Source organism: Amblyraja radiata, chromosome 5 (genome assembly GCF_010909765.2).
Source record: "Amblyraja radiata isolate CabotCenter1 chromosome 5, sAmbRad1.1.pri, whole genome shotgun sequence".
Lineage (NCBI taxonomy): Eukaryota > Metazoa > Chordata > Chondrichthyes > Rajiformes > Rajidae > Amblyraja > Amblyraja radiata.
Window position 1 is genome coordinate 36,369,537 of NC_045960.1, and position 24,169 is coordinate 36,393,705.

Genomic DNA, 24,169 nt, shown 5'->3' on the forward strand with positions numbered 1-24,169 from the left:
GTGCTATAATGACCATGTGAGAGGAAATAAACTGATGAGCCAAACACCTGATATTGCTTATAATTAATTTAGTATAAGAGTACAACATTCTGTTCACTGTATCCATCGATAGAAATGAAAAAAAAGTCTTCAAGAATCCTTTTTTCCCCAAATATCATATCACTAAATTCAGCTGAACAAAAATTCAAATTTGTGCCCATAAAAATAATTATACATCCAAAATATCAACATTGAGAGAAAAATAATTTACTTCTGGATAATTGAAATGTATTCTAAATATTGAAGTCAAGGCAACAACCCCTGGTCAAATATGATATCTTACCATGTGTTCCACTTTTGTCCAAAAAATTGCTGAGGTTGAACAAAGTATTTCTAGAGGCCAGATACTGAATAAATCTCTGCAAAACATAAAAGTGTATATATTATATTTGCTGTAGATGTCCGATATCAGATGTTTGGTGCAACTTACATTTTTAATTTCTTCAAATTAATTTATTAAATTCACTTTGTCAGTGATTTACTATATCAAACATTTCCAAGCGACTGCACACATTGAATCCATTGTGCTTAGTATTTTGATCTTTCCCAACTTTTTGTACCTTCAGATTTTTCATTGAATGCGCCTTCCTACAGTTGATATACTTCACCTTGATCTGAAGTTTTTAAAAAAAATCATTAGCCTTGGCCAACATTTTTCGTACAATTTTTTGTTGGTCCAATTGTATACAAACCTTTTCATTGCTTTTTTCCATAATGCACTTTAAGAATCAAACATATTTTCTCAGTCAATGTTGGAAAGCATGTTACTATAAGTAGCAGAGCTGCATTCTTGGCTATGACCCAGGAATCAGTTTAAAGTTCTTAAATCGTTTCAAACCCATTAAGTGTTTTAAAGAATTAGTAATTAGCTCATAATTATGAAAATGCTCTTTTCTTTCCCTCAAGGCCAAGAGAATGGGAAAGATTACCAAGAGGAAAGCAGCTATATCAGCAAGCTGGAAAAGGCTTTCTTAGGGTTCAGTTGTGGAATGGCAGAACAAACAGACTAAGATTCTGGAAAAAATCCTTGCATTCTTCTGCAAGAAGTATTTCTTATAGCTTACACTTTCTGTCAGCAGCTTCCCCTGCTGGCCGGTTCCTCCTTGTTGGCCGGTTTGGGCAAGTTGGGCCGAAGGGCCTGTTTCCACACTGTGTAACTCAATGACTCTATAAACGCATGAATATCCTATCCCTCCGAATACTCTGAACTAGATGTTAAGCTCACTGGCCCAGCCCTTTCCCTGCAGTCCTTCTTGAATAGAGGCACAACATTTGCCACCCTCCAGTCTTCCGGCACTTAGCCTGTACTTAATGACAACACATAAATTTCAGCCAGGGCTCCTGCAATTCCCTTTAGATTTCCACAGCGTTCTCGGATATATCTGATCCAGGCCAGATTTGTCTACCTTCAGCACCTCTTTGACCGTAATACTGACAGACATTTGATTAAGATTTGAAAGGTGTTATCTTTCGGAATCAGAGTCATACAGCACGGAAACAGGATGCTCGACAACTCACGATGCCAGCCAAGATGCCCCATCGAAACTAATCCCATTTGCCAGCATTTGGCCCATATGCCTTGAAACCTCTCCTATCGATGCATCTGTTCAAGTGCCATTTACATGCTTTTATAATACTTGCATCAACCACCTCCTCTGTTAGCTCATTCATTATATTCAACACCCTCTGGGTTTTATCTTCAATCATAGCTTCATTTCATGATTTTTTTTTTAAAGTTCAGTTGTTCAGGTTACAAAAATTTGCCCTTATGGAGTTCAAACTACTGCCTAAGATGAGATACTAAATAAAATTCAGTCAGAATTGGAGAAGAAAAAATAGTAAATCCTTTTTTTTCCTCAACCCATGGTTCTGAACACATGGGCAAATGACACTATTCTGCATTACGGAAAACCTTAATAAGGACAGCTGTAGAGGTTTCTTGTAATGTACAGATGATAGTTAATGGAAATCAGGCAACACAACAAGTGCATTTTATGGAAGCACTCAAAAAGCATTTGTGGAAGAAGAAACAGCTGATGTTTCAGTCAACGATTGCTCATCTGAACAATCATCACTCAAAAAGAGGGACAGATCTACATCCTAGGTCTGCTTGGATCTTCTGATTGATAATACCTAACATTCACTAGTGCAGAAACAACTTACAGAATTCTCATTTCTCAGGTTGAGAAATATATCTGGCAAGACACCCATAAACATTCACTATCAGCAATGGCTTTGACAGGGTGAGAGTGATAGCAAGACCTCATTATCTAACAAAATCATTCTGTCAGCAGAGCTGGATGCTTACATTGGGAGATACCCAGTTTTGTGCTGCACCAATGAGCTGATATCCAAGTCGCTGGCCAAAATCTGCGTCTGAATAATGCTAGAAGAAACAATAGTCCACCAGTAGATGGCTACAATTTCCAGACTAAAGATTGTATCACTAACTGTTTCTCTCCACAGCTGCTTCATCTTTGCCCCTTCCCATCATCTTCAAACTTAATTATTCGCCGTACGTTCCTATTTCAGATAAAAGGTCATTTGAAATGCTTGTTCTATTTCTCTCCCCACATTGGCTCCATGAGATGATATTTTTTATTCCAGCATTTTAGTTAATTTAACTTCTTTCATGCATATAAATCAAGTATAGCATTCTTTAACAGTAACTTGTTATTCTGCAACATTCACAATATTCAAAACTGCTATGTCCCATCATCGTCCCTTCTGTTTCAACTCTATTTCATATTTTAGGATCTACCTACCCCAGCATAGCTAGTATAAAAATCCCTCTTGCCATTTCCCTCTCAATGATCTATTCACTTTTCACATCTAAGCAACACCAAAATTGCCAATGTAGGCTATTATCCAAGATTTCACGAGGATCTAGATGAACTATGGTTGCAGTCCATCCGGCCCAGGTGACATCCATTCTTCAGCCCTTCCAGCTTCGCACGCACCTTCTCCCTAGTTATAGCCACTCCACTAACTTCCACCCCTGACTCTCTTGAATTTCAGGCACGTTGCTGTTGTCCTCCACTGTGAAGACTGACGCAAAAAGGATATTCAACTCCTCTGCCATTTCTTTATTCCCCATTATCACTTCTCCTGCATCATTCTCCAGCAGTCCAACGTCCACTCTTGCCCTTTATATAACTTAAGAACCTCTTGTTATCCTCTTTTATATTATTGACTAGCTTACCTTCGTATTTCATCTTTTCTCCCCATATTGTCTTTTTAGTTACCATCTGTTGTTCTTTAAAATCTTCCCAATCCTCAGGCTTCACTCTAATCTTTGCTATATTATACACCTTTTCTTTTAGTTTTATACTGTTCTTGACTTTCCTTGTCAACCACAGTCACCTCTTTTCCCCCCTAGAACATTTCTTCCTCTTTGGAATGAAAAAGATCCTGCATTTTAAGGATTATTCCCAGAGATTACAATGTTTAAAATATATTTGGACAGGTACATAGAAAAATGATATCAGAGGTAGGGGACAAATGCAAGAAAATGAAACCAGCTCAGACAGCATGGATCAGTTGGGCCCTAAGGACTTGTTTCCATGCTATATCATTCTATAAACTACATAACATCATTCAGTGGCACGAGCTTTATTTTGCTCACCATTTCTGTTAAAAACAGTGCAAAGGAAAAATACACTCAAGACAATGAAATATTAAAAAAATAAAAGCCTTCTAATCAAAACAAAATATATCTGACTATGTACTTTGTATGTCTGATTGTGTTTTACAATAGTTTAAATATTTTTGAACGTCAAGTGGCACATATATTTTCAACACTTAACAAGAATCAAAATCACTTTGTATTATTTCTCACTTGAAATGTATTATATTTAGCTAACAACATTCAAAAGGCAAAATAATAGAAAATGGTGGTTATATCCCTGAACATTAGTTAAATATCGTTAACAATAAACAAACAATTAGACTTAAAACAGTCAACAATGTCTTCCTGAATCCAAATCCATAACGAGAGGATTTGAGTATAGGAGTAAAGAGGTCCTTCTGTAATTGTACAGGGCCCTGGTGAGACCACTTCCGGAGTATAGTGTGCAGTTTTGGTCTCCTAATTTGAGGAAGGAAATCCATGCTATTGAGGCTGTGCAGAGTAGGTTCACAAGGTTAATCCCCGGGATGGCGGGACTGTCATATGAGGAAAGATTGGAAAGACTGGGCTACTCTGGAATTTAGAAGGATGAGAGGATCTTATTGAAACATATAAGATTATTAAGGGTTTGGACAAGCTACAGGCAGGAAACATGTTCCCAATGTTGGGGGAGTCCAGAACCAAGGACCACAGTTTAAGAATGAGGGGTAAACCATTTAGAACGAAGATGAGGAAATATTTTTTCACACAGATAGTTGTGAGTCTGTGGAATCCTCTGCCTCAGCGGTGGAGGCCGGTTCACTCGATGCTTTCAAGAGAGAGTTAGATAGAGCTCTTAAAGATAGCGGATTCCAGGGATATGGGGAGAAGGCAGGAACGGGGTACTGATTGTGTATGATCAGCCATGATCACATTGAATGGTGGTGCTGGCTCAAAGGGCCAAATGGCCTACTCCTGCACCTATTGTCTATTGTATTCACTGGAATTTAGAAGGATGAGGGGGTTCTTATAGAAACGTATAAATTATAAAAGAACTGGACAAGCTAGATGCAGAAAAAATGTTCCCAATGATGGGAGAGTCCAGAACCAGGGGCCATAGTCTAAGAATAAAGGGGAGGCCATTTAAAACTGAGATGCGAAAAAACTTTTTCACCCAGAGTTGTGAATTTGTGGAATTATTTGCCACAGAATGCAGTAGAGGCCAATTCACTGGATGGAGAATTAGATAGAGCTCTAAGGGGCTAGCAGAAATCAAGGGATATGGGGAGAAGGCAGGTATGGGTTTCTGATTGTGGATGATCAGCCATGGTCACAATGAATGGCGGTGCAGGCTCGAAGGGCTAAATGGCCTCCTTCTGCACTTATTTTCCATGTTTCTACGCTGCTCCGATTTGCGCTGGGCCTCACTCTGACAATGGAGGAGGCCCAGGACAGAAAGGTCAGTGTGGGAATGGGAGGGGTAGTTAAAGTGCTGAGCTACCGGGAGGTCAGGTAGATTAGGTAGATTAGCTTGGCTATCGTTTCGCTGAACACCTCTGCACAGTCTGCCTTAACCTACCTGATCTCCTGGTAGCTCAGCAATTTAACTCCCCCTACCATTCCCACACTGTATTTTCCGTCCTGGGCCTCCTCCATTGTCAGAGCGATGCTGAGCGCAAATTGGAAGAACAGCACCTCATATTTTGCTTGGGTATGAACATTGACTTATGACTTCAAGTAGCCCTTGTTTTTCCTCACTCTCCAACCTCTCCCCCTCCCACCAGTCTTATTCAAGTATCAAGTATCAAGTATATCTTTATTGTCATTTTCCTGAGTACTCACATACCCAGAGAAAACAAAAAAACATTGCTCAACCAGTGTCCATTCAGTGTGCAGTAAAAAATAAATAGAAATAAAAATACATATATCATCATGAACAAATTAAACGCTCTACTCTCTACTAAACATCAACAGGCGTTCCGATCGGCAGCGGCACGACAGTGGCTCTGTTGCAGTGTGTCCAGGTTGGTGGTTGGTGCGCGATACTTTGGCAGGGGGCAAAGTCCGTTTATCAGTCTTATAGCCTGCGGGAAGAAGCTGAGGAGCATCCTGCTGGTTTTGCAGCTAATGCTCCTATACCTCTTCCCAGATGGCAGGATGGAGAATATGTGATGCGATGGGTGGTAGGGGTCTTTGATGATGGAGATGGCTCTGCTGATACATCTCTTCCTGTATATGTCTAGCAGGAAAGGGAGTGGAGCACCAATAATCCTGCTGGCGGTCTTCACAATCCTGTCTAGTTGGTGCCGTTCGTACGTCTTGCAGCTCCCGAACCAGGAAGTGATGCCGTAGGTTAATGTGCTCTCGATTGTCTCCAACTACATTCTATCTCTGTCCCGCCCACTTCCCTGATATCAGTCTGAATAAGGGTATCGACCCGAAACGTCACCCATTCCTTCTCTCCAGAGATGTTGCCTGTCCTGCTGAGTTACTCCAGCATTTTGTGTCTACCTTTGTGTTTAAAAGATGTTTAGATAAGTACAAGGATAGAAAATGTTTAAAGAGATATGGTCTGCATGCAGGAAACTGAGACTGGTTCAAGTAGGCAATTTGGTCAGCATGGGCGAGTTGGACCAGTTTCCATGCCTTATAATCCTTATGACCCTATTGTTATAGGAGATCAACCTCAGTCCCAGGACATCAGTACAAGTGCATCAGATCAGTGCTCGGAACACAAATAGAGTGTCCTTCCATCCATCAGAAGACCCAGAGACAGGGCTATTCAGTGAGGACTACACAGTTCAATTTAGTTCACAACTTTACAATTCTATTGTACAGAATATATAAAGTTTAATTAGGAAAAAGTATCAAATACAAAAGATCCCGAGAACAAGATACCCAAGTGTTGAAACTCAATCAATCCATATTACCAATAAAGAATACAGTATTGATCTTCATGTGTCTGACAATGCAACTTGAAGAAAAAATATAATTTACACCGTTTTATGAGTGTATGTATTATGGTCAAATATACTTGCATCTTCTCAATGTCAATTTTTAAATTTTCAAACTAGTATCAAGTGGGTGTAATCAACTTTAAATAATTATTTGCCTGTAGGCAAGTGAACCTGGCTATATATTGGAGGCTCTGATGTTAACTTAAAAATTCTGGATGCAAAGAAGTTAATCGGTGCTCTCACACTTTGGTGTGACCAAACGCAGTGCAGGCGTCCAGCTTGCAGAACACCTGACCTGAGCTCTAATCACAATGGTCATCCGAGCTCCAAGATGCATGCCATTTAACTCCCATCCCCACTCCTACTGGTGTTCAGGGGGAGCCCCAACACAGACAAGAACTACACCTCATTCTGCCATGGACTATAATCCATATGTCGACAACCCAATGGTATGAATATTCATCTATTCAATTTCAGATAACTTCGGGGCCTCCAGTATTTGTTCCCTTTCCCATACCCCTGACCATTTAGCCCCCATTTTTCTACCCATGAGCTCAGATCCATTCACTCACAATTCATTTATTAGATCTCCTTCCCATCTTGTTCCACCTGCTCCTCGTCTCTCCCATTAACACCAATCACCCATTACAGCCTCTGCCTTGACCTTGCCATTCGAAGGAATCTTACAGCCTCTGCCTTGCCATCGAAGGGATCTATCGAAGTCGCCGCCTCAAAAAGGCAGCCAACATCATCAAAGACCCACACCATCCTGGCCACACACTCATTTCACAATTGCCATCAGGAAGAAGGTGCAGGAGCCTGAAAACTGTAACGTCCAGGTTCAGGAACAGTTTCTTCCTTACAGCCATCAGGCTATTAAACACGACAACAAATAAGCTCTGAACTGCAACAGACTATTATTATTATTATTATTGCACTACATTTGTTATTTATTGAGTATGTGTGCACGTGTATACACACTGAACTTTTTTCTACCTCCGTTATGTACTCTGTTTACATATTCTGTTGTGCTGCAGCAAGTAAGAAGTTCATTGTCCTATCTGGGACATATGACAATAAAACACTCGACCTCTCTCTGGCACATTATCCCCCTGCTCACCTGATTCTGTACATGAACCACCAGCCCATTTCACACCTCCCTCTTTACACAGACTATCTTCGCTCAATGAACCTTGACCCACAATATCAACCATCCCATCAATTCCACAAATGCTGCTTAACCCATTGAGATCCTCCAACAGTTTGTTTTTTTACCCTCTATGATTGAAATTTTCATTCATTTTATTCTTGAATAAGCTTGCTCTTCCTGTAATTCCAAAATTGTTTATTTAAAGCAAATCAGGTTACAGAAAGTACTTTAAATGATATACTTCCTCAACACTGCACCTCCACTAACAGCTTTTCTCCTACATGATACACACACATACATCTACAATCAAAGACAATTTTTTTTGTTGATAAAACCAGGATGATATGCATTACTCCAAAATCTATAGACAACAATAACATACATTCCACTCCTTTGATTCAAATACACAAGTTTGTTAAGTTGGAGGTGTTAAGTTTTTAAGATGGAAATGAGGCAAATAAAATCATGAGACATTTTAGGTACAAAAACAGGACTTACATTTTCAGTTTCAAAGCTAGTATATCACACTCTTCTAAATCCAGATTTACTCACTTGACTAAGCAATATTGATTGTACTGACAGAAAACAAGATGGGCTCAGGCATTATAGTTGTAGGATCAACACCACAAATTAATCAATTACAAATCCTGAGAGTTGGGAAGTTATTAGTATTAATATCTCATTCTTCGGAGCACAAACTTGTAAATCTAGTGTAATAGCCAGCTCATTCAATCAGTGCCATTGTCAAATTTCCACCATGCAAAAGTGCTACATGATCACAAAATCAAATGCAATCTCTACATTCAAGCCCGTACTAATCATCTATCAAGCATGGCTCGACTTCAGAATTTAATTTATGCACGTAAAATTTAACCAACATTAACGTGGAGTTTTGGTATATTCATTTTCAATGGAAAATTATAGAACATAAATTCCAATCTCAGAATTGCTCCATGCACAAACAATACTGACATATCTCTGTTCTCAGTGGCATTAAATTACCTCATTGCCATGGACCATCAAATGATGCGTGGTAACCAAAGCCTTAAACACAACTACCCAGCTACTGTTCGTTGCTCGCTCGAAAAGAGTATCAGCCATCTGAGGAATGTTAACATTGGTCTCATTCGTAGCTTGTATAAGATCTGAAAAGCAAAAACATCAAATTCAATTCAGACAATTCAGGCCATAAGAAATATGTTCTTCAGTTAGAATTTGCAACTTAAAAGTAGCAAATAATTTAGTGTGAGAAAAAATACAGGAGCGCAACTGAAGAATTTGAATTCAAGACAATAAGCCTGAAGACACCTCATTTCGAAAGATATATTAAATAGTTTTCACCCTCTCCCATACCCACCCCAAACTGCAGTTAACATATATAGAGGCTGTGGGAAAACAGTAAGTTGGAGATTCCCTCAATTCATTGTGGGTAAGGATTGTCGTGGTCTGCAGCTGTGGACATTGACAAATACACAGAAGCAAGCCTAGGCTACATCTCATCATGCCCAGGTAATTTATCCACCTTTAAGCCTGCCAATATCTAACAAAACATGACAATGTTGGAATAACTCAGCAGATCAGTCAGCATTTCTGGAGAGCATGGATAGTGAAAGGTTAGTTTGGGAATGGCAAGAGGAGATAAAATGATTAGCAACCGGGAGAACCAGTGGACATTGGCAGACTGAACGCAAGTGTTTGGCGAAACTGTTGTTGTGTCTATACATGGTATCGCCAATGTACGGGGCCACATTGGGAACACCGGATGCAGACGAGGTTCGAGGAATTGCATGTGGACCTCTGTCTCACCTGGAAGGATTGTTGTGGAGTCCCCAAATGACATCTAACAACCCATTTGAATGGTAAATTATTTTAGAATCAACTGCCCCATCAAATTAACCGATGTTCTACATAGTAAGTGCAGATTATAAGTATTCATTCAAGTCCACACCTCAAACCTGCCACATTGCCACTTGAATTCCAATGTGTCCTACTCTTTCCTTCTCCAAAACTACCTTAAAATCTCAGGTTATGAGCACCAGCTGTAAAATATTCTCTCACCAATTCTCCCATTATTCCTGGCTACATTCACGAAGGCCCAGTGCAGACCTCCTTTATTTGGACCGTCCATGCACAGGCTTTAAATGTTTTCCTGGATTCCCTTTAAAATTCAACCCTTTCTCTTTTAGAGGTGACACCACTTTAATATTGGGGAAGTTGAAATCGTTGCTACTATCATTTATTACTTTCACACTTCTGTGATTTGATCCTCTATCGGAAGTTGATTACAAGGACGCTGGTAGTACACCCACAGCAAAATGATTTCCTCTATTTCCAAGTTTCACTCATATGGCCTATTTGAAGAACATTTAAAGATATCTTCACTCTTTACCTCAGTAATTAACTTGATTAATATTAAAGTGCCATCTCCTTTTACATTCTACCACCCCCTCCCACCACCTATAATCAATGATGCCTGAAGAATCTCTACCCAGTAATTGCAAGTTGCTGGCTCTACCCATCTTTCAACCATGTTTCTAAGATAACAGCAGTTATTCCTCCATGCTAATCAATGCCCTCGGTACACCAATTTAATTTGTCAGACTCCTTGCGTTAAAATAGATGAAATCCAGACTCGTATTCCTGCCTTATCAAGTCTAAGTATGCTGTCCATTGAACTGGTTTGGTTTTGCTGTTTCTTGCTGCTCACTACACTCCTATTGTGCCCCATTCCTCAGCCAAATTAGCTTTAATCCTCCCACATGTTGGGATAATGCCAAGGTCAATGGCAAAGCAATAATATTCAGACTTCAAAATAAATTTCTGGACAAACAACGAACTGCGATGAGTGCTTCCAGTTTTTTGGCAAAAAACAATTTTCAAGGAGAACAATGGTATCCAGTTGTGCAAGATGCATGTCCTACCTCTCCAAACGAATGCTGATGCAGTGTTGCTGATACAGGTGCACAACCTTTTATCCGAAATTCCAAATAACGAAAAGCTCCGAATAGCGGACATTTTTTCGGTCCTTGAAGAAAGGTCCTTGAAGACGTTCACCGAGGGCGGCCCGCAGAGGTGACAGCGGAACCTCCGGTCGGTCCTCGAAGAAAGGGGAACTAAATCCCCATTCATAAAAGAGAAGGTGAGGGTATATTGCGCGGGAGGGTTAATAATTGACAATCTGCTGCTGCCTGCCCGCTGAGTTAAAAAGTTCCCACGGTAGACTCACGATACACTGTGTATCGTGAGTCTACCGTGGGAACTTTTTAACTCAGCGGGCAGGCAGCAGCAGATTGTCGCTCCCTTCAATTTCACCCCACCTACACCCCTCTGCTTCCCGGCCATGTGTGTGACCCCTTCCCTCCCCTCTCCAGCTCCCCGCCCATTGCACCGGCGCGGGGGCTTTGCACTGTCTTCACGTCGGCGATGCCAGCAGGTCAGAGCCAGTCACCAGAGACGTCAGGACCAACGGGACACCGACCCCCAGGCCCACTGCAAGCACGGAGATCCCAGAGACCCACAGCCAGCAGCAGCCCAGCCCCGTTCCAACTCCAGAGGAACACGCTCCCCGTAGGGACAGAAGCTGATGGTGTGCAAGGTACGTCTTGTTCTTGGGGTTGCGGATGAGGGGGCGCAGCTCGGGCTGTGACGTCTCCGGTCACCCCCCTGTACAGGAGCTGAGACTGGGAACTGCAGGTGAGCAGGAGAGTGGGATTGTTTGCAGTTGCAGAGGGAGGGGGCAAGGGCGGTACAGTTCCCAGTCTCAGCTCCTGTCCAGCGGGGTGGCCGGAGACGTCAGGACCAACGGGACACCGACTGCAAGCACGGAGATCCCAGAGACTCACAGCCAGCAGCAACTCTAGCCCAGCCCCGCTCCAACTCCAGAGGAACCCGGGTTGCGGATGAGGGGGCGCAGCTCGGGCTGTGGGCGAACTGCCACTTGTCGCTGTAGCGGCCCATCGGGGAGCGGGTTCCTGTTGGTCCTGACGTCTCCGGTCACCCCCCTGGACAGGAGCTGAGAGACGTCAGGACCACCAGAAGCCGCTCCCCGATGGGCCACTACGGCGACAAGTGACAGTTCGCCCACAGCCCGAGCTGCGCCCCCTCATCGGGACACCGACCCCCAGGCCCACTGCAAGCACGGAGATCCCAGATCAGCAACTCCAGCCCAGCCCCGCTCCAACTCCAGAGGAACACGCTCCCCGTAGGGGCAGAAGCTAATGGTGTGCAAGGTACGTCTTGTTCTTGGGGTGGCGCAGCTCGGGCTGTGGGCGAACTGCCACTTGTCGCCATAGCGGCCCATCGGGGAGCGGATTCCTCTGGAGTCGGAGGGACAGGGAGACACAGCGGCTTTTGAGAATGGTGGGCAATCACTTCCAAAGTTCTGCCCACACAGTCAGTACACCTCTCCTACACTTGTCTCCCGCACTAAGATCATCTCGCAGAGAATGATCTGAGCCTAACCCTCCCTATTCTCTCCTATTCTGCAAGAAAAAACTACATTGAAGACTCAAACTCGCGATCGAGTAACTGCCGGGATCGAGGCGCAAACTCGCGACCTTGCGGATATGTGCCGAGCACTCTACCACTGAGCCAGCCGTTAAAATCTACGCTAAAAATCTTCCATTCCGAAAGCCGAAAAATTCCGAATTACGAAAAGTGTCTGGTCCCAAGGCTTTCGGATAAAAGGTTGTGCACCTGTATATGAAATATTTGTAAGGGATCTACAATTCAGATTTCCTTTAAGGGTCAGCGAGTTTGGTAAATTATTGTGGCTAAAAGTGTGCATTAAAAACTATTAATTTGTTTGAGAGGCTCAAGATTTGCTGGGTATTTTCATGTTCACAAGTTATAGGAGCAGAATTAGCCCATTCGGTCCATTAAGTCTACTTTGCCTTTCAATCATGGCTGATCTATTATTCCCGCTCAACACCATTCTCCTGCCTTATCCCCATAACCCCTGACATCATTACTAATCAAGAATCTGTCAATATGCACCTTAAAAATATCCATTGAATTGGCCTCCACAGCCATCTGTGGCAACAAATTCCACAGATTCACCACCCTCTGACTAAAGAAATTCCTCAACTCCTTTCTAAAGGTACAGCCTTTTAATCTGAGGCTATGGCCTCTGGTCCTGGACTCCCACTAGTGGAAACATCCTATCCACATTCACTCTATCCAGGCCTTTCACTATTTGGTAAGTTTCAATGAGATGCCCCATCATCCTCCTAAACTCTAGTGAGTACAGACCCCGTGCCATCATATGCTCATCTGGTAACCCAATCATTCCTGGGTTTTGTAAACCTCCTCTGGACCCCCTAGAATACCAGCAACATCCTTCCTCAGATATTGGGCGCAAAACTGCTCACAATATTTCAAATGCCGTATGATAAAGCCTCAGCATTTTCCTTGATGGCCATCCTCTTTGTCCTGGTTTCACACCTAACACTTCCTTATCTATGTACCTCCCTCTTCCCTGACATCAGTCTGAAGAAGGGTCTCGACCCGAAACATCACCCATTCCTTCTCTCCAGAGATGCTGCCTGTCCCGCTGAGTTACTCCAGCATTTTGTGTCTATCTCAGCATTACTTCCCCATTTTCATATTTTAGTCCTCTTAAAATTTTGTAGTTGCACCTCAATTCACTTCAAGTGAATTAATTATCAAAAATTACACCAAGATCTTGATCAGTTGGGCAGTGTGCTGAGGAATGGTTAATGGAGTTTAATACAGATAAGTGAGAGGTGTTGCATTTTGGAAAGTCAAACCAGGACAGAATCTTCACAGTTAATGTGTGGACCTTGGGATGCAGAGGGCTCTAGAAGTTCAGGAACATAGTTCCTTGAAAGTGGCATCACAGGTAGATATGGTGTTCAAGGCAGCTTCATCAGTCAGGATATTGAGTGTAGAAGTTGGGATGCTATGTTATAGTTGTACAAGATGTTGTTGAGGTCACATTTTGAGTATTGTGTTCTGTTTTAGTCATCCTGTTATGGGAAAGGGCCAAAGCTATTGAGAGAGGTTGGGTAGGCAAGGACTTTATTCCTTAGAGTGCAGGAGGCAGAGTGATCTTATGGAGGCGTATAAGACCATAAGTTGAAGATAGGATGACCCTTATGGGCCTGACCCACTTAGGCGACTTTTTAGGTGACTACAGGAGACTCTGCAGTCGCCACATGTTCGCGGGTGGTTGCCAGGGAGTCACCTTCATGGTTGCGAGGAGTTCCCGCATTCTGAGAACTAGTCGCGGCCTCATTATGGTGATCGCAAATTTTTCGACGTTGAAAAACTAGCGGTGACTTGAATGAAGCCGCCATGGAGAGTAGCAATAATTCTCGTGCCGTAGGTGGGTCGCCAGGAGGTCCTAATGGGTTGCCAGGAGGTCGAAGATTCTCAGAGGTTCTCGTAGGTTGTAGCTGGTGCTGACCGGTGAATTTCATTAGCTCAATGGGGAAAAAAAAAAGTCAGCAGTAGTTTTCAGAACCAAGGATAACTGACCAGTAACGTTAAATGTCTGCCGACCTTCACAGCCATGTATCTCTGGCTTCTTAAAAGTTGTCTCCACTCCTTCTCCCCCCTCTTACACCCCTTTTTTAAAGGACTTACCGTACACTGTGCTTTAGCCGTCTTAATTACAGCGCCAACCTTACTGTTCATCGCAGTTAGACAAAATTGCTGGAGAAACTCAGTGGGTGACGCAGCATCTATGGAGCAAGTGAATAGGTGACGTTTCGGGTCGAGACCCTTCTTCAGTCTCGAGCTGAAACGTCACCTATTCCTTTGCTCCATAGATGCTGCCTCACCCACTGAGTTTCCCCAGCATTTTTGTCTACTTCGATTTTTCCAGCATCTGCAGTTCTTTCTTAAACATTCCTGTTCATCGCTCTGTGTGTGTGTGTGTGTGTGTGTGTGTGTGTGTGTGTGTATGTGTGTGTGTGTGTGTGTGTGTGTGTGTGTGTGTGTGTGTGTGTGTGTGTGTGTGTGTGTGTGTGTGTATGTGTGTGTGTGTGTGTGTGTGGCGCCGCAGGCTTCGGGGTACTTAGAAGCACATGATAAAATAGCATGGTTTTCTTAAGGGAAGATCTTGCCCAACAAATCTGTTCGAATTCTTTAAGGAAATGACAAGCAGCATAGATTAAAGAGGTTGTGGTGCTTGTTTACTTAGATTTTCAGAAGACTTTTCATAAGGTGCCGCATCAGAGGATGCTAAACACGATAGGAGCCCATAGATAGAGGATAGGCTGACTGGCAGAAGGCAAAGAATGGGAATAAAGGGGGTCTTTTCTGGTTGGCTGTTAGTGACAAGTGGTGTTCATAAGGATAGGTGATCTGATATTTTTCATGTTATATGTTAATGATCTGGATAATGGAATTGATGGCTTTGTGGCCAGGTTTGCTAATTATATGAAAATAGGTGGAGGACCAGGTAGTGTTGTGGAAGAAGGAGTCTGCAGTAGATCTTGGACAGGTTGGGAGAGTGGGCAAATGGAATACAAAGTAGCAAAGTGTGCAATCATGCACTTTAGTAGAAGGAATAAGAGCATAGACTATTTTCTAAATGGGGACAGGATTCAGAAATCAGAGGTGCAAATGGACTTGGGAGTGCTCATGCAGAATTTCCAAAAGATTAATTTGCAGGTTGAGTCAGTAGTATGGAAGGCAAGTGCAATGTTAGCATTCATTTCCAAAGGACCAGATTATAAAAGCGAGGATGCAATCAATGCTGAGGCTTTTTATGGCGCTGGTTAGACCACATTCGTAATATTGCGAGCAGTTTTGGGCCTCATATCTGAGGTAGTCCAGAGGTGGTTTACGAGAATAATCCTCGGGATGATCGGCTGAATGTATGAGGAGCGTTTGTTAGCTCTGGGTCTGTGCTAGCTGGAGTTTAGAGGGATGAAGGGGATGGGTTCTCATTGAAATCTGCCAAATAATGAATGATAGGAGAGTAGATGCGGACAGGATGTTTCCAGTGGGAAAGTCTAGAACCAGAGGGTACAGCCTCAGAATAAAAGGACGTGCCTTTAGAAAGGGGATGAGGAAGAATTTCTTTAGCCAGAGGGTGGTGAATTTGTGGAATTTATTACCACAGATGGCTATGAAGGCCAAGTCATTGGGTAGTTTTAAACGGATTTGATAGGTTCTTGATTAGTAAGGGCATCAATGGGTATGGGGAGGGCAGGAGCATTGGGTTAAAAGGGAAAAAGAATCAGCCATGATTGAATAGCAGCATAGTCTTGATGGACCGAAAGTGCAAATTCTCCTCATATGTCATCCGATATTTACTAATTCAAGCACCGAATGAAGTTTCTTTTCTATGTAGACAACAAGTTCTGCCCAAATTACATAAGGTTAAATATCATGAACAACAAGGCCCAAAATTGACTTGCCCACATCACTGGCTTTGCTATTGGATGAGTAATTAACACTTGGTCTAAAGATTAAGACAATAATTTGGAAACAGCAGGGATCTACAGAAGTGATGAAAATGTCTTCATATACAAACCCAAAAGGTTCACAGATCCTCATAGAAGCCTGCTGTTCTCATTCAAACATCCCAAATGTAACTATCGTCTCACAACAATATCAATGTCATTGAACAGCTCATTCCCAGTGCTGACGCAAGTCAAGGTGAACAAAGTAATGATGCCTGCATACAGGGAATCCAACTCTGCTGATTAAGAAAATTTTCTGCAAAATGCTCACATCCTCACGGATATTTCTAACATTAGAATTTCTAAAGGTATCTTTTCAAAAGCTGGCTGGCAAGAATTGTGGTAGACTAACCATCTATTTATAGTAGGAATTTATTATGACTTAAAGCAATGCACCAAACAATTTTTTAAAAACTTCATAATCAGGCATAACTGTCTACTACAAAAGGTTCTTTGATTCAAAAATTTAATTGGAGCATTAACTTTTCCCTTTTAATATCCATTGAATCAAAAGGAAAAAAGTGAAATGCGATGCCACTTTTCAGTTCCATACTCAGTGACCAACATTGGTTCCTTTAAATTTCAGTTAAACAGCTTGTTACTACAGCAGTTTTGTGATATTTTGAAATTGTTACTCATTTGTTAACCTGAGCAACAACTATAGTTGAAGTGAATGTAGTCTAAAATATGACAAGGATTGGTACTGGGGCTTCAGCTTTACATCATGTGTCAATGCTTGAATTATAGTTGTTAATTCAGTAAGTGGAATAACAAGTGATGCACAAGTTACAGATGTGTACTTTGTAGAATTCATTTGGAAATCTGAAGTTATCTTACAGATTAAAAAAATGAATATTTTCCAGAATTTTGCTGTAAAGGAAATGTGCACAAGTTCCAGGTAGCTATGTATAATCATTAACAACTGGTGCATATTGTATCAGAATCAGTGCACAGGAGATCATTTAAACCATTTTGCTCACCTTGGTCCTGACCAGCTACCTAATAGCTCCACACACCCACCTTCAAAATTCCTGCAGGATGTGGGAAGTCAGGGACACCACTGGTGCTTCTGACAAGTACACCTGCAGAAATTGTGTCCAGATGCAGCTCCTGAATTAACGTGTTGGGTAACAGGAGCAGCAGTTAGATGACCTCAGGGCCATCCAGGAAAACAAAAGTTTCCTGGACAGGACCTAGTGAGGTTGTTACACCAAGGATACCGGAAGAGCGAAGGTGGGTGACTGTGAGAAAGAGGAGGAAACTTGGAGTGCAGGAGTCCCCGGTGTCTGTCCCTTATGAAAACAGGTACACCCTCTTGGGAGCTGTCGAGACGGACGACGCTTCCAGTCCGAGCTGCGGACATGTCGCTGGCTCCAATCCTAGCAATGAGATGTGACAGGCAAGACTGACGTCAGGCAGAGCCATAGTGGTGGGTGACTCCATTGTCCGAGTGGCGGACAGGAGATTTTGTGCCGGCACACGAGACTCGAGGATGGTCTGTTGCCTCCCTGTTGCCAGGGTTCAAGATGTCTTGACCAGACTTCAGAACATCCTCGAGAGGGAAGGTGAGCAGTCGGAAGTGGTTGTGCATGTGGGCACATACTACATCGGGAAGACGAGGAAAGAGGTTCTGCAACATGAATTTAGAGAGTTAGGGAGAAGGCTGAAAAGCAGGACTTCTAGGGTGGTTATCTCTGGATTACTTCTAGTCCCGCGTGCTGGTGAGGGCAGGAACAGGAGATTACGCATCTGAATGTGTGGCTGAGGGGCTGGTGCAGGGAGCAGGGATTTAGATTTATAGACCACTGGGATCTGTTCTGCGGTAGGGGTGTCCTGTACAAAAGGGACGGGTTACACCTTAACAAGGGGACCAACATACTGGCAGGCAGGTTTGCTAGTGCTACATGGGTGGGTTTAAACTAAACAGCGGCGGGGGGGGGGGGGAGGGAGGAGGAGGGATTGACAATTTTTGGAGTATCAGGATGGAGTTAAAGGGGGTGAGAATACAGAACTGCCCCCTCCATCGACTCCTTTAAGTCAAGACTAAAATCTTATCTATACTCCCAAGCCTTTCCTGACATCCACTGAGCGAAGGCTATAGGGGGGTTGCACGTAAGGTCACTGGGTCGCAGGGCTTGACGCACGGAGCCGCTCAATCCGTCTGGAAGACATCCGTCAAGACATATGTTATTAATGCAAGAAACGCGTAGTTTCCTACCTGTTAAAAACCGCCAAAATGTTGAATTTTTGCGCTGAAAATAATTGTGGAAGTCGGGGTAAGTGTGAGAGACATGTACCCAACTTTAGAATTCCAAACGTGAAGCGAAATGAAGGTAAAGAGAAGCAAGAGCTGAAGGGACAACAGCAGCTAAAGTGCTTGGTAAACATTGGCTGTGCAGATATCGTAATTGAAAATATCGGAATTATCGCGTTTGCTCACTGCATTTCATCAACAGTAAGGCATTATTTGTGTTTTTTCTTGATTCCTTTGGTATCTAAAAAGTCTCAGAAGTGATCAATCTGGCTGTAAATTTTTCATCAGATGTGCTTTCATTTTGTACGTATAAACCCACTTGAGAACCATGATTTTTAAAAATTACAGCCAGATTTATCACTTCTGAAACTTTTTAGATGCCAAAGAAATCAAGAAAAAACACAAATAATGCCTTAGTTGATGAAATGCAGTGAGCAAATGGCCAATGTTCGCTAAGCACTCTGTCTGTTGTTGTCCCTTCAGTTCTCACTTCTATCTACCGTCACTTCTCCTCACTTATGGAATTCTGAAGTAGGCTAAATGTCTCACACGCTTATCCCGATTTCCATAATTATTTGTAGCGCAAAAATTGGTAAGTGCCTACCTGCAGTACATCGCGTGTAATCCATTTGGAGTAGCGTAGCAACAGTACGTACGGGTCATGGGTCGTTACCCGACTGCCGTGAAACCTCCCTATATGTATATATGTATGAAGTTTGTTTGTTTATACTATTCTTATAATCCTGGCATCACATCACTCCAGTCCTCAAACAACTTCACTGGCTTCCCATCTCCCACCGGATTACCTACAAAATCCTGATCCTCACCTACAAAGCCCTCCACCATCTGGCCCCCCCATATCTCACTGACCTCCTCTCCCCCTACCAACCCTCACGGTCCCTCAGATCCACATCAGCCGGTCTCCTCTCCATCCACAAGTCCAACCTCCGCAGTTTTGGGGACAGAGCCTTCTCCAGGGCAGCTCCCAGGCTCTGGAACTCCCTCCCCCAACTGATCCGCAATTCCGTGTCCCTCACCATCTTCCAGTCCCGCCTCAAGACCCATCTCTTCACCTCTGCCTATCCTTAGCCCCACGTCCCCCTCCCTTTTCATCTGTGCATTAATTGCCTCATATTGTGTTTTGAATTGTATTCTGTCTTTACTTTGTGTACTAGTCATGTCTCTACTATTTATTTAATTCCCCTTACATGTTTTTCCTCTACATGCTAAATTTTTGTAAAGTGTCCTTGAGACTCTTGAAAGGCGCCCATAAATAAAATGTATTATTATATTATTATTATTATTATTATTATTATTGAGAACTCTGTTGAGGAGGCCTATGAGCGTAAGAAGCTGCGTTACGCAGAGCTTGCAGCAGAGGCAACGCAGCGTGGCTGGAACACCAAAGTCTATCCAGTTGAAGTGGGATGCAGAGGATTTGTTGCGTCATCTACCATCAGACTGCTGAAGGAGCTTGGAATCCACGGTCAGGCTCTGCGGAAGACCATAAGATCACTCTCAGAGGCGGCTGAAAGAAGCAGCCGGTGGATTTGGCTCAAGCGGAAAGACCCATGCTGGGCCCCAAGTATTTCAGGGTGAATCTTTGGGACGGTTTGACACGGGACACGCGCTGAGGGCTGATCATCCTGCAGCGGGCCGCCCTTGTGGAGGGTGTATAGTGTTAAAAGGCCGAAACACCCAGTGATGCAAGGGTACACTACTGATGATGTGTCCTGTGCCCAACTGTCCTGAAGGTTACCCAGGCCAAGATATACGTATCCACTCCCCCCCCCCCCCCCCGCCCCCCCCCCACAGATGTTGAGCGTCTACCACTCTCAACAATCAACGAATGTCGTGAAATGCTCCCCACCTATTGGCACAAGGGACTTCTTAACATCTTGTCCTGTGTATTTGATTATTATTATTATTATTATTATTATTATTATTATTATTATTATTATTATTATTATTATTATAACAAATGTAAAGCACTTTGGCCAACGAGAGTTGTTTTTTTAAATGTGCTTTGACTTGACTTGACTTGACTTGACTTCCGAATTAATGGGACGGAAAGTTCAAGAAGGGATAAGAGAGTAAGGTCAGGTGAAATAGGAACCGGTGTGAAAGGGAAGGTGAATACCAAATTAAAAGTTTTAATATATAAATGCGTAAAGTAGGAGAAATAAAGTGGATAAGCTTGAGGCTCAGTTAGAAATTGGTAAGTATGAAGTTGTGGAAATTACAGAGACATGGCTGCAAGAGGATCAGAGCTGGGAACTGAATATTCAGGGGTATATGTCCTATTGAAAAGACAGACAGGTGGGCAGAGGGATGGCTCTGTTGATAAGCCAGAGGATTGGGAAACTTTTAAAGATCAACAGAAGGTAACTAAAAAGGCAATACGGGGAGAAAAGATGAAGTACGAAAGTAAGCTAGCCAAGAATATAAAGGAGGATAGTTAAAGCTTCTTTAGGTACGTGGAGGAAAACATTAGTTAAGACAAATATGGGTGCTTTGAAGACAAACAGGTGAATTTATTATGGGGAACAAGGAAATAGCAGACAAGTTGAATGGTAGACAAAAATGCTGGAGAAACTCAGCGGGTGAGGCAGCATCTATGGAACGAAGGAAATAGGCAACATTTTGGGTCGAAACCCTTCTTCAGAAGAAGTCTGAAGAAGGGATTCGACCCAAACGTTGCCTATTTCCTTCGCTCCATAGATGCTGCCTCACCCGCTGAGATTCTCCAGCATTTTTGTCTACCTTCGATTTTCCAGCATCTGCAGTTCCTTCTTAAACAAGTTGAACAGGTACTTAGGTTCGGTCTTCACAATGAAAGACACAAACAATCTCCCAGATGTACCAGGGGACAGAAGACCTAGGGTGATGGAGGAACTGGAGGAAATTCACATTAGTCAGGAAATGGTGTTGGGTAGACTGATGGGACTGAAGGCTGATAAATCCCCAGGGCCTGATGGTCTGCATCCCAGGGTATTCAAGGTGGCGGCTCTAGAAATTGTGGATGCATTGGTGATCATTTTCCAATGTTCTATAGATTCAGGATCAGTTCCTGTGAATTGGAAGGTACCTAATGTTATCCCACTTTTCAAGAAAGGAGGGAGAGAGAAAGCAGGGAATTATAGACCAGTTAGCCTGACATCAGTGGTGGGGAAGTTGCTGGAGTCGATTGTCAAAGATCTAATAGCGACGCATTTGGATAGCAGTAACAGGATCGGTCCAAGTTCGAATGGATAAGGTCTCACACAGGAGATTAGTGGGCAAAATTAGAGCACATGGTATTGGGGGTAGGGTATTGACATGGATAAAAAATTGGTTGGCAGACAGGAAATAAGGATTAACTGGTCCCTTTCAGAATGGCAGGCAGTGACAAGTGGGGTGCCGCAGGTGCTGGGACTGCCGCTATTTACAATATGCATTAATGATTTAGATGAAGGAATTAAAAGTAACATTAGCAAATTTGCAGATGACACAAAGCTGGGTGGCAGTGTGAGCTGCGAGGAGGATGCTATAAGGCTGCAGGGTGACTTAGATAGGTTGGGTGAGTGGGCAGATGCATGGCAGATGCAGTATAATGTGGATAAATGTGAGGATATCCACTTTGGTGGTAAGAATGGGAAGGCTGATTATTATCTGAATGGTGTCAGTTTAGGAAAAGGGGAAGTACAACGAGACCTGGGTGTCCTAGTACATCAGTCACTGAAAGCAAGCAGGCAGTGAAGAACACTAATGGCATGTTGGCCTTCATAACAAGAGGAGTTGAGTATAGGAGCAAAGAGGTCCTTCTCCAGTTGTGCAGGGCCCTGGTGAGATCACACCTGGAGCATTGTGTAGTTTTGGTCTCCTAATTTGAGGAAAGATATTCTTGCTATTGATGGAGTGCAGCGTAGGTTCACGAGGTTAATTCCCGGGATGGTAGGACTGTCATATGGTGAAAGAATGGAGCGACTGGGCTTGTATTCACTGGAATTTAGAAGGATGAGAGGGTATCTTATAGAAACATAAAATTATTACGGAATTGGATACGCTAGATGCAGGAAACATGTTCCCGATGTTGGGGGAATCCAGAACCAGGGGCCAGAGTTTAAGAATAAGGGGTAGGCCATTTAGAACTGAGATAAGTCAAGACTTTTTCCATACAGGGAGTTGTGAATTTGTGGAATTCTCTGCCTCAGAAGGCAGTGGAGGCCGATTCACTGGATGCATTCAAAAGAGAGTTAGATGGAGCTCTTAGGGCCAGCGGAATCAAGGGGTATGGGGAGAAGGCAGGAACGGGGTACTGATTGTGGATGATCAGCCATAATCACATTGAATGGCGGTGCTGGCTTGCAGGGCCGAATGGCCTACTCCTCCATCTATTGTCTATGTATCTATGTATCTCTATGTATCTGTAACTTGCAATAAAAGTTTCGTCCAAATATATCTATATTACTAAAAGTCTGATCTTGACCGCTTTTGGCTCGCTGTGCTGTGATTTCCGAGAGAACGCCGCCACCTACGGCCGTCATTTTTGGCCACCTCGCTCAGAGCCCCCCTCCGCCTGCCTGGACTGGAGGATTTTTCCCATCGATGAAAAATCAGAGATATATTTAAAAAAAATTAAATGTTGCCATTCTCTCTGCTGCCCGTGCTGGTGGGAGGGGGGAGGGACTATAAAACCCGGAAGTGGTGTGCCTCACTCAGTCTCTGCAAGATGGTGGAAGCGAGAGGTTCATGTCTCTCTGAGCTCTGAATAACACTGAACACATGTCTACTCAACTGTGAGTGCCCTTAATGTGGTTTGAAAATGAAAATATGGTTTGTTTGAAGTAAAAAGGCAGTGCAAATGGTTGTTTGGGGGGGGTTTGGGTTGAAGTAAAAAGGCAGTGCAAATGGTTGTTTGGGGGGGTTTGGGTTGAAGTAAAAAGGCAGTGCAAATGGATGTTTGGGGGGTGGGGGGTTGGGTTGAAGTGAAAAGGCAGTGCAAATGGTTGTTTGGCTAAACTTGACAACTTCCTGTTTGCACTACATTGATTTTAGATGAATGTATTTGGTGGCCTTGCAACCTGCTTGAAGTGGTATGAAACTGCACCTGAATTTGGTGGCCTTGCACCCTGCTTGAAATGGTAGGAAAATGGATTTTAATTTGGTGGCCATGCACTCTGCTTGAAATGGAATTTCAAGGAATAGCCGTGAGTCAACTGCCAGCCCACCAGCCGTGAGTGAGCTGCCAGCACATCAGGCTTGAGTGAGTGAGCTGCCACCCTAAGAATCCATTTGGCCCACAATGTCCATACTAGCCCTCTGGAGACCAGTAGTCCCTGCAGCCAACAACACCCATACCAGCACTCCAGAAAGTCCCCCCCCCCCCATTGGCCACCAATATTGGAATTGGTGGAGAGGTGGAATATTGCATTGGGGGACCAGCCCTCCTGTGTGAACATGGGACCTAACTGGTCCCACATAGTCTAGTTGAAACTATAGTTGAATCGATTTTGGCAATACTTTCAACCAACTATCGCAATTTAAAATGTTAACAAAGACAACCCCTCTGTCAATGTAACAGACAAAACATATCAGGTACTTTTATATTTTAATAGACTAAGTGGGACCCGTTGGGTCCCAGCATCACACGGGAGGTCTGGTCACCAACGCAATATTCCACCTCTCCACCAATTCCAATATTGCTCGCCAGTGGGGGGGGCTGTCTGTTGCGCTAGTATGGGTGTT

At 43.2% G+C, this 24,169-nt stretch overlaps 1 protein-coding gene across 18 annotated transcripts in view; it reads right to left on the reverse strand.

Moving 5' to 3' along the window:
* The window catches only part of snap91 (synaptosome associated protein 91), a 153,710-nt gene that overhangs the window by 108,185 nt on the left and 21,356 nt on the right, over positions 1 to 24,169 (reverse strand). For all 18 annotated transcript variants that reach the window (XM_033021011.1, XM_033021012.1, XM_033021009.1 and 15 more), the window contains exons 2-3: positions 8,756 to 8,898; positions 323 to 398 (exon numbers count right to left, since the gene is read on the reverse strand). In XM_033021011.1, the coding sequence (XP_032876902.1) occupies positions 323 to 398; positions 8,756 to 8,898 (219 nt within the window). The remainder of the gene's footprint in view (positions 1 to 322; positions 399 to 8,755; positions 8,899 to 24,169) is intronic.